Below are 13,404 nucleotides of genomic sequence, written 5' to 3' on the forward strand. Positions count from 1 at the left end.
ACAGAAATGTAGCTGTTACAAGACTGTACAAAGCAAAGCACAATACAGTAGCAAGGAAAGTTTCCACCAATGTAACATTGTGAGCACTCTGCTCCCATGGACTTGGAAATTCATCTTAAGGCAAGGATCCTATGCCTTATATCCTATGCCCCACTTTCAAAAGGCCTTTCCATATAGGAGCTGAATAGACTGGGGGATACAAAGTATGCTTTCCCTTATATATGAAAGGGAAATAGAAAAACCAAACTTTCACAAACCTATCCCTTTTTGACATACCACACCCTTGATGGTCCTCTTCTGGCTAAGACAATCCAGATGGCTATGTCACAGACATAATTAATCCAGGTCTCCATTGGTGGCTCTGGTTCAGCTTTCCAGTGACAAGACAGAATTCGTCACTCTGCCGTCAACAAGAAGAATCCTAGGTCCCTATGCTTAATCACTGGGTTTTATTTGCCCCTCCCCCCAGCTATGAAAATGTAGGACACAAGCAACCAGGAAGGTTTTCTGTGTTAGACTCATTGAATGAAAGTGCCATGCTCCTTCTGATTTCATTGGGGCTTGCTCAAAATCATTGCTAAGTTTATTGAGTTCCACAAAAGCTGGTGGAAGCAACTACAGTGAGCAAAAAAAATATACTTAGAGTACCGTATTGCAGTGACTTGGGTATTACTTGCTTGAGCACATGTAAATTGAAATATGATATTATAAAATACAAAATAGCCAGCTTAACCAAATTGATATTGGAAAGAAAGGATCGTTCTCTCTGCAAATTGTTTCCATGTGCTGGGGGAAAAATAGTTCTGTGTAGGGTGAAATTTTGTTTTTATCATCGTAAGCAAAATGTTTGCTTTTGATGTGGCTACAGTATATGTCTCGACTGGTGTGGTTAAAGTTGATGTTTTTGGAACTGACACATCTGCCTCAGAATTCCCTTTTTTGTTGGTTTGGGTCCCCCGCTCCTTTTTCACACTCCTCTGGTGACTTCTAGTTTTATGAGTAGCTATTACCCTCCCCCCCCCCAACTCTCCGTCTAAAGAGCTTAAGCCCTTCTTTCCCTACAGTGTTATCCTCACATCTACTATATAAATTTGAGTTAGCTGAGAAATGAAGCCAGCAACCCAAAAGAAATAATCATAGATGGGTAGGGATTGAACCCGAGTTTCTACAGTCTTAGTTCTGACACTGGCCCTGTGTGCACATCTTGAGTAAACCGTAGTTTGTACCATGCTTGGTCTCAAGAGGGCTCCTTCATGCTTGCATGCAGATGAAATGACCCACAATATATGGCTTTGCATTCCATCCAAACCCAAGTATCATGGTTTGTTTTGCTTCCAGCAAATCACAACCGGTAAGCCAAGAAAAACCCTTTGGGTACAGAGCACCAGTGAGATCAGGAAAAGTGAGAGAGCCCTCTTATGCATGTTTACAGTGAGCTATTAACCATGGTTTACTGTGATATGTGAACTGATTCAAGAAATCTACTTTTGAATGCTGAATGGTGCCAGCCTGGTTTTTTTGTTTGTGTTTCTATATGAACGTGATATTATTTACACACACACACATTCACACACCCCACAAAAGTAAATGTGTACACTCCTAAAGTAAATACGTGTATGAATTTATCTTACAGGAGTACCTAGATCTTAGTGGACCACTGGAACAGTATTCACCTAGCTACCAAGACACAAGGAGTTCCTGTTCTTCAGGTGATGACTCTGTTTTTTCTGCCGATCCGATGCCTTATGAACCTTGCCTCCCTAAGTACCAGCACATAAACGGCAGTGTCAAAACATGAAAAGAACCCTTATTTTATTCCTCAAAGGAGTAAGAAAACAAGAATGTCTACCTACCATGTGAAAAAAAAGAGCCTTTCTTCAGACACACAGGATTTTTGTTTGTACATATGAATTGTAGGGACCAAAACAAAAGCAAAAAATTGGCAAAATGTGTTATGATCACACCAGGGGAAAAAGTGGTGTACTTTGGAATGCCAAACAATTTTCAGAAGAAGAATTTTATGGGCCACATTTGGATGCCAGTTGACAGGTCTGGATGCTGCAACACACTTTCTACATTCAGTGGACCAGTTGGACTTGAGGCAAATGTTGGGTCAGCCTTCCTTGTTTATTTTGTAATATTTGGAGAAAATATATGTTGGCACACACTTACAGAGCACAAATGCAGTATATAGGTGCTGGATGTATGTAAATATAATCAAATATGTATAAATATATATTATATATATTTACAATGAATTATTTTTTGTATTGATTTGAAAATGGATGTCTCACTTCACCAAGCAAAATTAGCCTTTTTTAAAAAAAGAAACAGCTACCTGTAATTGCTGTTCATACATAAAACTTTTCTTTTTTAAAATATCACCACCTAAAGGTGAAAAAATACTTTGCTTTCAGGGAAAATTGTTATCTCATTAATTTATTAATTAATTGGTAATGTACAAAACAATTAATCTTTTATAGGGTTGTGTTATTTTGTAATTTAAATGGCATTTCTATGCAGACAGCACAGAGAACTAGTAGATATATTGCTCAAACTTTACTAGTTGTCAGATCTTTTTTTTAAAAAAGAGAGAAATATTTACGGTATATAACTAATTTTGGGAATTAAGGTTTTAATTAATTTTGGTTGTTTTTTTAACAGTGACATGCTATACATGTCTACCCTTTGAGTTCAGCAGGTATAGGATTGCAGCCTAAAGTTACATGAGAGGTTATTGCTGTAACAAACCAAAACTCTCAGAAATAAAAAAAGTATCCTTTAATGAGAAAGTATTTTGCTCCCTGTATTGCCAGGTGTGTAGCTGTTTTGGTTGTCACACTTTACAACTCCTCAAATCCAAAAAAGTTAGGTGGCCACCCCTGTTCATTTAATTAAATTGCTCAGTAGAATGACCCCAAAGTCTGAGACTTATTCCATAGTATTCTAGCTTGTCTAAACTTCTACAATTTTTAAACGCCCTAAACCTCAATTCTTAGCTTTCTGTACATGCTTCAGATTAGCAACTATGTTTGCTGAACGTCCAATAATGCTTTTGGATATTTTGATCAAACACATGCTTTTGAGGCTCCTCTTGTACTACGAGAGCACCGAGGTTGTCATCATGGCAATTACAGAAATTCATGTTGGAATCTGACCATCTTTCTGAGGGGTTATTTTATTCTTGCTCCATTACAGCTTTCCAAACCATCCTGCTGTACCAGGTGTCAGCCCTGGTGCCTGGCCAAAAATATTACTGCATTTCTACAACTTGTCTTTCAGAATTTAAAGCATTATGTTTTCACATTCAAATCACCTTTCACGCTGGTATAGCCATGCAATATGAATGCAATCCATACCGACTTTACATGTTTTTTAAAATGGGGGGGAGGGGGTAAAAAGTATTAAAATCTGTTAATTTTTGTACTGACAATAAAAATCTTTCTACGGATATTAATGTTAACATTACAAAATAAATGTCATGCATCTTATTTTTTTAAATCATTTGTGTCTTACAAAATGGCTTCGGGTTTTCTGCGATAATATAGCCAGAAATGGAATGAACACCCATTAGTTTGTGTTAGTTATTGTTAATGTATGACTGTTCACATTCAGCACAATCCATTACATGTCATTTCCAGACCATTCCCAATTTATTTCAGTACAGTGGTACCCCGGGTTACAGACGCTTCAGGTTACAGACGCCGCTAACACAGAAATAGTACCTCGGATTAAGAACTTTGCTTCAGGATGAGCACAGAAATCGTGCGGCGGCGGCAGCAGGAGGCCCCATTAGCTAAAGTGGTGCTTCAGGTTAAGAACAGTTTCAGGTTAAGAAGGAACCTCCAGAACGAATTAAGTTCTTAACCCATGGTACCACTGTAGTTGGAAAAGGGCAACCAAGTATTGTTAATAATAATGCTAAAGGTAAAGGTAAAGGTACCCCTGCCCGTAGGGGCCAGTCTTGCCAGACTCTGGGGTTGTGCGCCCATCTCACTTAAGAGGCCAGGGGCCAGCGCTGTCCGGAGACACTTCCGGGTCACGTGGCCAGCGTGACATTGCTGCTCTGGCCAGAGCCAGAGCCAGAGCCAGAGCCGCACACGGAAACGCCGTTTACCTTCCCGCTGGTAAGCGGTCCCTATTTATCTACTTGCACCCGGAGGTGCTTTCGAACTGCTAGGTTGGCAGGCGCTGGGACCGAGCAGCGGGAGCGCACCCCGCCGCAGGGATTCGAACCGCCGACCTTTCGATCGGCACGCCCTAGGCGCTGAGGCTTTAACCCACAGCGCCACCTGCGTCCCGGTAATAATATAATGCTAGTAGTAAGCAAAAAGACAAGCAAAGTTTGTCCCCATACAAAAAGGCCAAACTGCAAAAGATAATAAAGCTGCATTGTACCAGTGACCCTGCATTGGCGTGCTTTACACTGGGCTTAAAGAATTCATTTTTTTTTGTTCTCTCGGGAACAGAAAAGGTCATGAAGGGGTCATGGAAGGGCTAGAAGAGTGCTAAGTGCAGCACAAACTCCTTCACATGCCCCCCTTTTAGAGAATTCAATGGCATAATCTGTTCAAACAAGAAAAAGTGAGAATTTATGGAAAACTCCATCCTGCCAAGAACCACGTTTCAAAGAGGGTTGTGGCCAAGATACAATATTTCGTCTAGACATTTCTCTCTGGCGCAGTTTATTTTATTTTATTTTTATTTTATTTGTTAAAGGTCTATATTCAGTAGAATATAGTGCTTCCTTCTGCCCCAAATTCTGTTGCCACAGAGATGTACAAACTGGAAACTAAATACTGAGCTATGGACACTTACAAAAACAATAGCATCAATGTCACAATTCTATGTCATTACGTCCCAGAGTCAGTGTGTTCAAGGAAACTTCAAACATTTGCTATAGAGTCATCTTATGTTGGGAATCAATATGGCATGTTGCCTTTAAGCCAAATATGAAGCTATTGATTCACACAAAAGGTTTGCCGCTGGGATCTATAACATGAAAATGTCCCCTCTCCCTTTCATTAACTCATGTGTGTGCATGCTTGTTGCATAGAGTGTTAAAGCCTTCAAAGTTACAAGTAGCATTTATTTTGATGCTAACTTACAGGCAGATAGTATCCCTGTTCAAGGTACCCATTGAACTTCATGACTGACATAGATTCTAATTTTTGCTTGGTCACTATCAGTTTAACCTACCTCTCTTGGTTGTTGTGAAGATAGAGAACTTGACATGTACACAGCATTGAATTCACTGGACTAAGTGCAACATAAACATTTAAATGTACTTTATGAGTTATTCTGTGAATTACTTAATCTAATTCGACAACTGAATAGTATTTTTTCCAACATGAATGGCTATAGCTGCAATGGTTGTAAAACCAGAAAAACAAAACAAGTGATTTTTGCAAATTAGATTTAGTGTTGTTGTTTTTTTAAAAAAATCAACAAGACATCCTTCCAGCATCTTAGAATACATTGTTTTTGGAGGCCTTTAGCAAAAAGATCAGAGGCTTTTGAGCTATGTCTAATCTGACTTCTGACAAGTTCATGCAGGCTGCTCCCATACATAACTTAGAAATAAGTTCCAGTAAGTTCAGTGGGACTAACTCCTTCATATGTGGGCATAGAACTGTAGCTTTTAAAAGTCACAGTAGTAAGTTTCATTTTGAGTGTTAGCTGTGATAACCTTTTGCCTATCACTCACAACCACACCAAGGGATGGTGAAATCATACATTCCAGGCCTCCTTAAAAGTCAATAAACTTAGTTCTCACCCACACATGCCCTCATACAATACTTTGTATCCCAGATACAAAGCTTTCAAACACTTGACTGATTAAAATAGCCCTGCCTAATGATTCCAAAGAACAACAACTTTTGGATGATTTAAGGGAGTTTGCAATGTGTGCTTAGAATAGTTTGTTCCGAAAGTGATGCACCAAATCATTTTTGGGCCAGATCATTCTGAAATGGGCCAAGAAATTTCACCTCAATGGAAGACATTTGTTTTAGGATCATTACATAGTTTTTCCCCATAGTGGGATCAGGTAGCATTTTATTATTTGTAGCCTGCTAGCTTCACCAAATGGTCCCAGGGTATTGTGGAAAGAGCTATGGGTTCAAGATTCAATGCCATCTGGATATCCTGCTATATAAACATGAAGGGAAAGGATAGTAGAAGTCTCGTCAGTTACAACTGAGAGCAAAGCCAGAGAAGACCATTTGGGAGGGAGTGAATTCAGTGCGATAGTGGCATATTGTTGTTTCAGCATGTGTTGGGACATGAGGAAGGAACAGGGTAAGCATTTTGAAACAAGGGGATTTGAAATTCTCGTCAAACTTTCAACATAGACGGGTTCTTGCAGTGGTCCATGGCATTGCAATGCCTACAGCAGAAAATTTAAATCACAACCCTCCCAGCATAGTGGTAAAAATATAATGTGTCATTGAATTTTTTATGATAAATTTAATTATTAATTAAATTTAATGATAAGTTAAAATTTTAATGAAAATTATGGAGAAAGTGGTAGAGTTTTTTTCTCATAACAGCAGAACTGGACATCCAATGAAACTAAGGTACTTCAAACAGCACGTAAACTATGGAAATCGCTCCAACAGGAAGCTATGATGACCACCAATTTATATGATTTTTAAAGTAGATTGGAGAAATTCGTAGAGGTCAAGGCTATTAATGGCTACTAGCCATGATGGCTATGCTCTGCCTCAATGGTCACAGGTAGTAATGCTTATGAATTCCAGTTGTAGGAAACCACAGTGCAGAAGACCATTTGTACTCAGGTTCCGTTTACGGGTTTCCCACAGGCAACTGGTTGACAACAGAACAGGACGCTGGTCTCAATTGGCCATTGGGCTGCTCCAGCAGACTCATCTTTTCTTACATCTTAAAACTGGTGCTTGTGGCAAGTCACATTCTCCTTCCTAATGTCAGAGCTAACCCCAACCTCATCTTCCCATTCAGAATTGGTCTACTACACTTCATTTTTAATTATTGGGGGTGATTTTTGTGCTTAAAGTGGGCGAGAGATTTGATCAAACTACACACATATGGCTCACATAGTTTATAAAATCTTCAAAACATACTTGGCATCAAGTAGTATGGGAAACAGCCTTACTAGAAAAACTAACCAATAAATTGAAACTGACACGGGGACAAATAGAAGACGCCTTCACCCCAGTATGGTTCCTCTTTGCCACATACACAGCCCAACAAGACAACAACAAGAATCCGCCAACAAAATATGAATCAATCTGGCTAACCTGATCCAAACACACACGCACCCCACTCACACACAAAAACAAATCTCATTACAGCCAACCAAAGACAAGAAAGACAACCAACCATACCCTAGGCCACTGCCAACCTCTCTCACCCCCAAAGAAATACAAGTGAATAGTAAGAGAACCCACACAAGTGACGCTGACAGAACACCCCTCACGTACATTAAACAGAAGAATAGAAACTTTGCCACCTAACCCCACATCACTCTCCCCTCCCCCTCTTCCCCACTTTCCTTCCTAACCTAACACTGTATGTAACACTAATGTCTCACAACAAATGAAACCGATCTGTAGAAAATGAAACTTGAAACTTGAAAAAAGAGACAATGCTCATATTTTTGTAAACTCAGAAATCATATTCATACACACACACACACAAACACACACACACACACACTTGGCTTTCAGGTTTTGAATTGATTTCAGTACCAGTCACAACATATTCTTTCTTATTTATGGCTAAGAATCTGTCACTGCCCAAAAGCTATAGAGCCATGAGTGAAGGGTGGATCTTCCTGGCCAGTGTCTCCTTTTACAGGAGAACGAGGGGGAAGAAATAAGCCAGGTTTTAAGTTTTCTGCCAGGTTCCTAAGCTTTAACCATAATTTGTTAGCTATTGTTGACATAGCTATGGATAATGTTAACGATGACTTAGCATTGTGTGCAAACCAGTACACTGAATGCTTCTCATGACTTTCTACAGTATATGAAGGAAGAGAAATGCATTATGTTTGCTATCTACTATATCTACTCTCAGGGCCCTTCCTCCTTCCAAACCTGCTGGCCCCAAGAGTCTCTTTGCCCTAGCATGAAGCATCAGTTGTTCGAACACATGTGTCCTCAAAGGCTTCCATATCTTCAAGATTTCTTTGTAACTCTAACTGCACACAGCCGCGGCCCCCATTAATCACCCTGTTCTCCATGACAATCAGTAGATTTACGGTATAGTATTTATGAAACACAGAATGCAATTAAGTGGCATCAGTCAGCTTGGCTATAGTTTCCAGATCCTCTTGAATCCATTTCAAACTTCAGGGTGGTTTGGTCAAAGTGGGGCTACACAGGAGATGAGCTTTGCAAAGGGCTTTAACTTTCAGCTATTCCAGATGCAAAGCAAAGATCGATTCAAGATAATGAGGCTCATGCGTAAGAGTCACTGTGGAGTTCCTCACATGTATCATTCTGTTTCCGTGAGTATGGAGAACTGCGAAATGACACAGAGCAAGATCTCCATCTCTGCAGCAACAGGAGTAGATTTGATGCTGCCTTTTCAGTTTGAATGAAGCAGCTATTAATACAATATTCTGTCTTGGAAGAAGGCAGATTTCTGTCAATTCAGGCCAAGAATGTGATATTTCGCAAGTTCTGCAAAGCCACATGGCTACATAAGTAAACAATTTTGTGCACCCTCTTTTTAGAAAGACACATCTTTTGTTATTTTGATTGCAACAGCATTTCCCTCCTTCCCTCCATGGAAATGTATGTGTTTATATATGTGTGTGCCTGTGTTAGGCAAAAGGAATAGATAACTGCTTTGTCTGACATCTGAAGCAACACAGGGATATGCAACATCTGGCTACAGACGGAATTGATATTGGCTGAGGGACTCCTGGTAATATTGCAAGACTTCTCCCCACCCCCACCCCTTCAACTATACCATTTTTGGAAAGGCAAGTTCAGAAAGAATACAAAAAATAATAAGGGAATTCAAAAACTTGTGAGGTTTTTTCATGGGAGCAGAGTGGTACCTCAGGTTACAGACTCCACTAGCCCAGAAATAGTACCTTGAGTTAAGAACTTTGCTTCAGGATGAGAACAAAAATTGGGTGGTGGCGGCACGGCGGCAGCAGCAGCAGCAGCAGTGGGAGGCCCCATTAGCTCAAGTGGTACCTCAGGTTAAGAACAGTTTCAGGTTAAGAACGGACATCGAGAACAAATTAAGTTCTTAACCCAAGGTACCACTGTATTCAACTAAGGCTTGTTCATAGTAAACCCACTGAAATAAATGGATGGGACTAAGTTAGGTCCATTATTTTAAGCAAGTCTACTTTGAGTAAAACTTAGTGAAATTCAGTCACCCACCTCCCACTGCAGCGTCTCTACCAAATGGTTTCTTAGTGTGATTCCTCCTCCTTTTAGAGAGCTAGGCATGTGCAGCCGCAGCTGCTGAATCAGACCAAGGATTCATGCACACAGAACCTGTTTGCACATCCATGATTTTAGCTAGGGACACATAGAGAGCAGAAACCTGAGGTTAGTGCTTGTCAACCTTGTTTTCTTTAAAAACAAACACACAGATAAAAATCCTAACATACAAATCTCACAGCCCACTTCAAACCTGGCTCCTCTAATTATTTTACTTGGATTTCCAAAAGGGTTGAAACATGACTTTTAAGAAGCTTTACAACAAAAGCAAAGCACTGGTCATTTAAAAAGAAATTTTCAGATTTTCAAAAAATAAGCATGAAATTTTAAATTAGGATTCAGCTTTAATTATTATCAGTGCAACCATTGATGCTGCATGCTTGTCATAAGCTTTTGGATTCTGGGCACATCCTACATCCCTTTCAACATCCAGTCTGTTGTGCTCCTTTGCTTTAATTGCCATAAGAACATAGGAACCAGCTTTGGGTGAAATCAGAATGATGATGTGCAGGCACTGATTTCCTGTTTTGGGGATACACAGGGAGAAACTTCAACCAAAACATTTCAGAAGTGAATTGTTCAAAATCGTCTTTGGCATGTTGATTCAAACATCAGTTTCAAAAATGCCTCTTGGAGGACTGAATGCCAGTGATTAAAAGGGTTCCTTGTAAGCTTCCATGCTAATGGACATGAGATAATTTCAAACTACAATTCATCCATGATGACATACAGACCACATAATAAGTTGTGTACGGTCTTGTCACCTTCCAAACATAACATTTCACACTACTATAGTAAAATATTGTCTGTTATGTACTTATATTGTACATCTTTTTTGGAACACAAGGTCTTTATACACCCCTCTGGTTGAGAAACAGCCCTAGTGTCCTGAACTCCTGGCCTACCTGGTAGGAAAAATAGTCCAGGGTCAATCCAAGTAGCCAAGTCTGAAGTCCAGCAGTCAGCATATAGTCCAGAGTTGAACCCAAAGCACAGTCCCTTAGAGGTCCAGGAGTATCCAAGCCAAGGTCCCTCAACAGGGGCAGTTAAGCAGACACAGCACCTCTGCTTTGCTACTCTGCATGGTGATTGCAGCATCTGGGTTTGATGAGGCATGAGACCCTCACCTGCTCCAAACCTACTTCAGCTGAGGAATCACACACCTCCTCCCAGAGCTAGCGAGCCCCACCTGGCCAGCTAGGAATCTGGGCTGTGGGCCCTTGCCTGCCTCTGCCTCCTAGTGCATTCCTCCTGCTGCTCCCTATGCGTCAGAGCTTGCTGTGTTTGGGGAGACAGGGACCCCTCTGGCTCTGGTGGTGGGTCCTGCTGCTCTGGTTCCTGAGCACTGGCCCCCGTCTCCTCGCCATCCTCCCTCACCCTGCGAGCACTACGTGAATCAGGACAAAAACTTTATTTCCTTGCTGAAGTGAAAGTCACAAGAAGCTGCGCCTGAAAGAGAACATTTTCTTCTTCCTTCTTTTTGCCTGTAGGTCTGCAAGTGCATTGTTTTTGTCATATCTGACCCTTAGACATTACCAGATTCAGCACTGACATCACTGCAGTATATTTACAGATGGAGGGACAGCGCATCCTTCTTTCCTGGATGCGCAGAACCTCACTCTGTTTCGCTAGGATGAGAAAAGGGTTCTAATCTGTGGGGAATTGTCATCACGCGCTCATATACCACAAGAAGCATGAGCATTTGGCTACAGTAACTTTTTGTGTGTGTGGTTTAGTCTCAGACAAAAGCTGTGCATTGACCTTCTTAATTGCTCATCCACCCCAATGAAAACACAGCTCTAACAGCTGCTTGGCTGAGGGCTGGGATTGAAGCAGGTGTGGCTTAAGTGTAGCACAAATGGCAGTTGAGGTAACACAAGGGGCTGGGCAGACAAGACTGTGCATTATCCCCTCCTCCGCTCCCCAGTTACAGACATGAGGCAGGATTGGCAGGGAAAGGCCTGGTTTGTTTCTTAATCTGTGGCATGTTAAGAATTCAAATCTAAAGGTATTTGAAAGGTCTGGGAATTGGTACAGTCGTCATGTGGAAAAGCATGGAGTGAGGAACCAATTGCAGCCCAAGGACCAGATTCAAACCTGGCTAGGCCTCTTATGGTTGGCAGGGGTTATGTACTTTACATAATTTAATGTATTCCATGTCTTGGGGAAATTGTATCTGAAATAAGTAAAATGTTTACAAAATGTGTAAGGTATGTAAAATTGTAAGTCTTCCCTTGGGAATGCCACAGAAAATATCAGGGCAGATCAAAATGATTTATAAGTGATGTCAAATGATACTACATGATTAGTGAATGGGTGAAGTTTGCCAGTAACAGCCCCTTGGGCCATATTAGGTCCATGGGCTGAATTTATGTAGCCAGGTGATCATCTTTTTCATTGGCCCAGTCACTCATTGGTCAGGAGGGAAGGCAATCTCTTTGCCTGAGCCCCCATGGCATTTCTGCTGGTTTGATAAAGAATCTGGCTCTATTTGGCTCGATTACAAGTCATGTAGGAGGTTGGCTTTGCTGCTTAAACTGCTTCCCAGTTGGATGGAAGCGATGATTGACAAACCAGCTTGCAGGCTCTCCAAGTGTCCCTATTTTCCAGGGACAGTCCCAAATTTACAGAAGCCATCCCAGTTTCTGATTTGACCTTGGAATGTCCCATTTTTCTGTACCCTATTTTCATCAGAGAAATATTGGAGGGTATGGAGTTATGTGATCTCCGAGCCAAAGACGTAAGTAACTATACAACCTTTAGAAGACAGTTGAGGGCAGCCCTGTATGGGGAAGTTTTTTTAAAAAAAATGTTTCATGTTTCATTATGTTTTTATATATGTTGGAAGCTGCCCAGAGTGGCTGGGGCAACCTAGTGAGAGGGGCAGGGTATAAATAATAAAATTATTATTATTACTACTACTACAATTGAATACTGCATCCCTATTTTCATCAGAGAAATGTTGGAGGGTATGAGCTTGAAGTACCTCACTCTCTATTCACAGGAGTAAGAGTTGTCCTGAGTCCTTGGGACACAAAAAAACATGCCTGGAACAACAACAACAAAATGTGTACATTCCTTTTACCCCAAACACTGTGGGTGGAACAAAGCACTGAAACCCTGAAAATGTATGTGTGGAAATTACTAACTTCATATGACCATGAAAACACAAACTTAAGGTTTTAAGGCTATGATTCTGGTTCAACTGGTTTTTATTTTAAATGCCGTGTTTGAAGCCACTAATTATCTCTTACAAGGAAGATGAAAATAAGAGCCAGAACTAATGTCATATATAAGGCAGATGATTCCATATTAATTCATCACCCTTTCTTGAAGTGGCAAAACATTCTTCTGAAGAATGATATGGGTAATCCAAAATCTATGTTTCATACTGTGCTTCAGATGTAATGTCAACAGGCACCATGCCTGCTGTTAAGCCAAGAAACTTGGGACCTTGATGGATGATTCATGTGCAAAATGTTTATAGTGGGTAGGGCTCTGAGGAGATTGCTTAAATTGATCTTGTGGCAAAATGAACAATGAAGCGTATCTGTACATGCTGCAGATATTCCTAATGCCTATTCTGGATGGCACTTTATTGAGAATATGGGCAGAGCTGTAGTTTCAGCAGAATGGTGCACTGTAACATTTGTTGTCCCTAGGCATGACTTTTAACACCTAGCAATCCCGACAAGTGGTAGATGCCAGCGTCATATGAAAAAATATTGGCTTATTTTGGTGGAAACACCATAAAATGCTTGTGTGCATTGATCCCAGAATTAAGATATGAGAATTCCTATATCAGAATCTGCACGCATTAAAAATGTTCACATATAACATCTACCATGAACTGAGAAGTGTTTCCAAGTTGATGGCCAAGAATTTGAACACTTACTGTAATTTACCCCCTCAGCATGTGATTCTTAGACCACCATGTATATATGGTCCTTATTAGTAC

General features: G+C 40.6%; 1 protein-coding gene and 1 long non-coding RNA gene across 9 annotated transcripts in view; one reads left to right on the top strand and one right to left on the bottom strand.

Moving 5' to 3' along the window:
* FGFR2 (fibroblast growth factor receptor 2) overlaps positions 1-3,491 on the top strand; it is a 146,375-nt gene extending 142,884 nt beyond the window's left edge. For all 8 annotated transcript variants that reach the window (XM_079976635.1, XM_079976640.1, XM_079976636.1 and 5 more), the window contains one exon: positions 1,634-3,491. In XM_079976635.1, coding sequence (XP_079832761.1) covers positions 1,634-1,798 — 165 coding nt within the window. In that variant the 3' untranslated portion in view covers positions 1,799-3,491. The remainder of the gene's footprint in view (positions 1-1,633) is intronic.
* Positions 1-13,404, bottom strand: part of LOC307216475 — a 163,024-nt gene that overhangs the window by 24,798 nt on the left and 124,822 nt on the right. The window lies entirely within an intron of this gene.

Source organism: Podarcis cretensis, assembly GCF_951804945.1.
Source record: "Podarcis cretensis genome assembly, chromosome: 5".
NCBI classification, from domain to species: domain Eukaryota; kingdom Metazoa; phylum Chordata; class Lepidosauria; order Squamata; family Lacertidae; genus Podarcis; species Podarcis cretensis.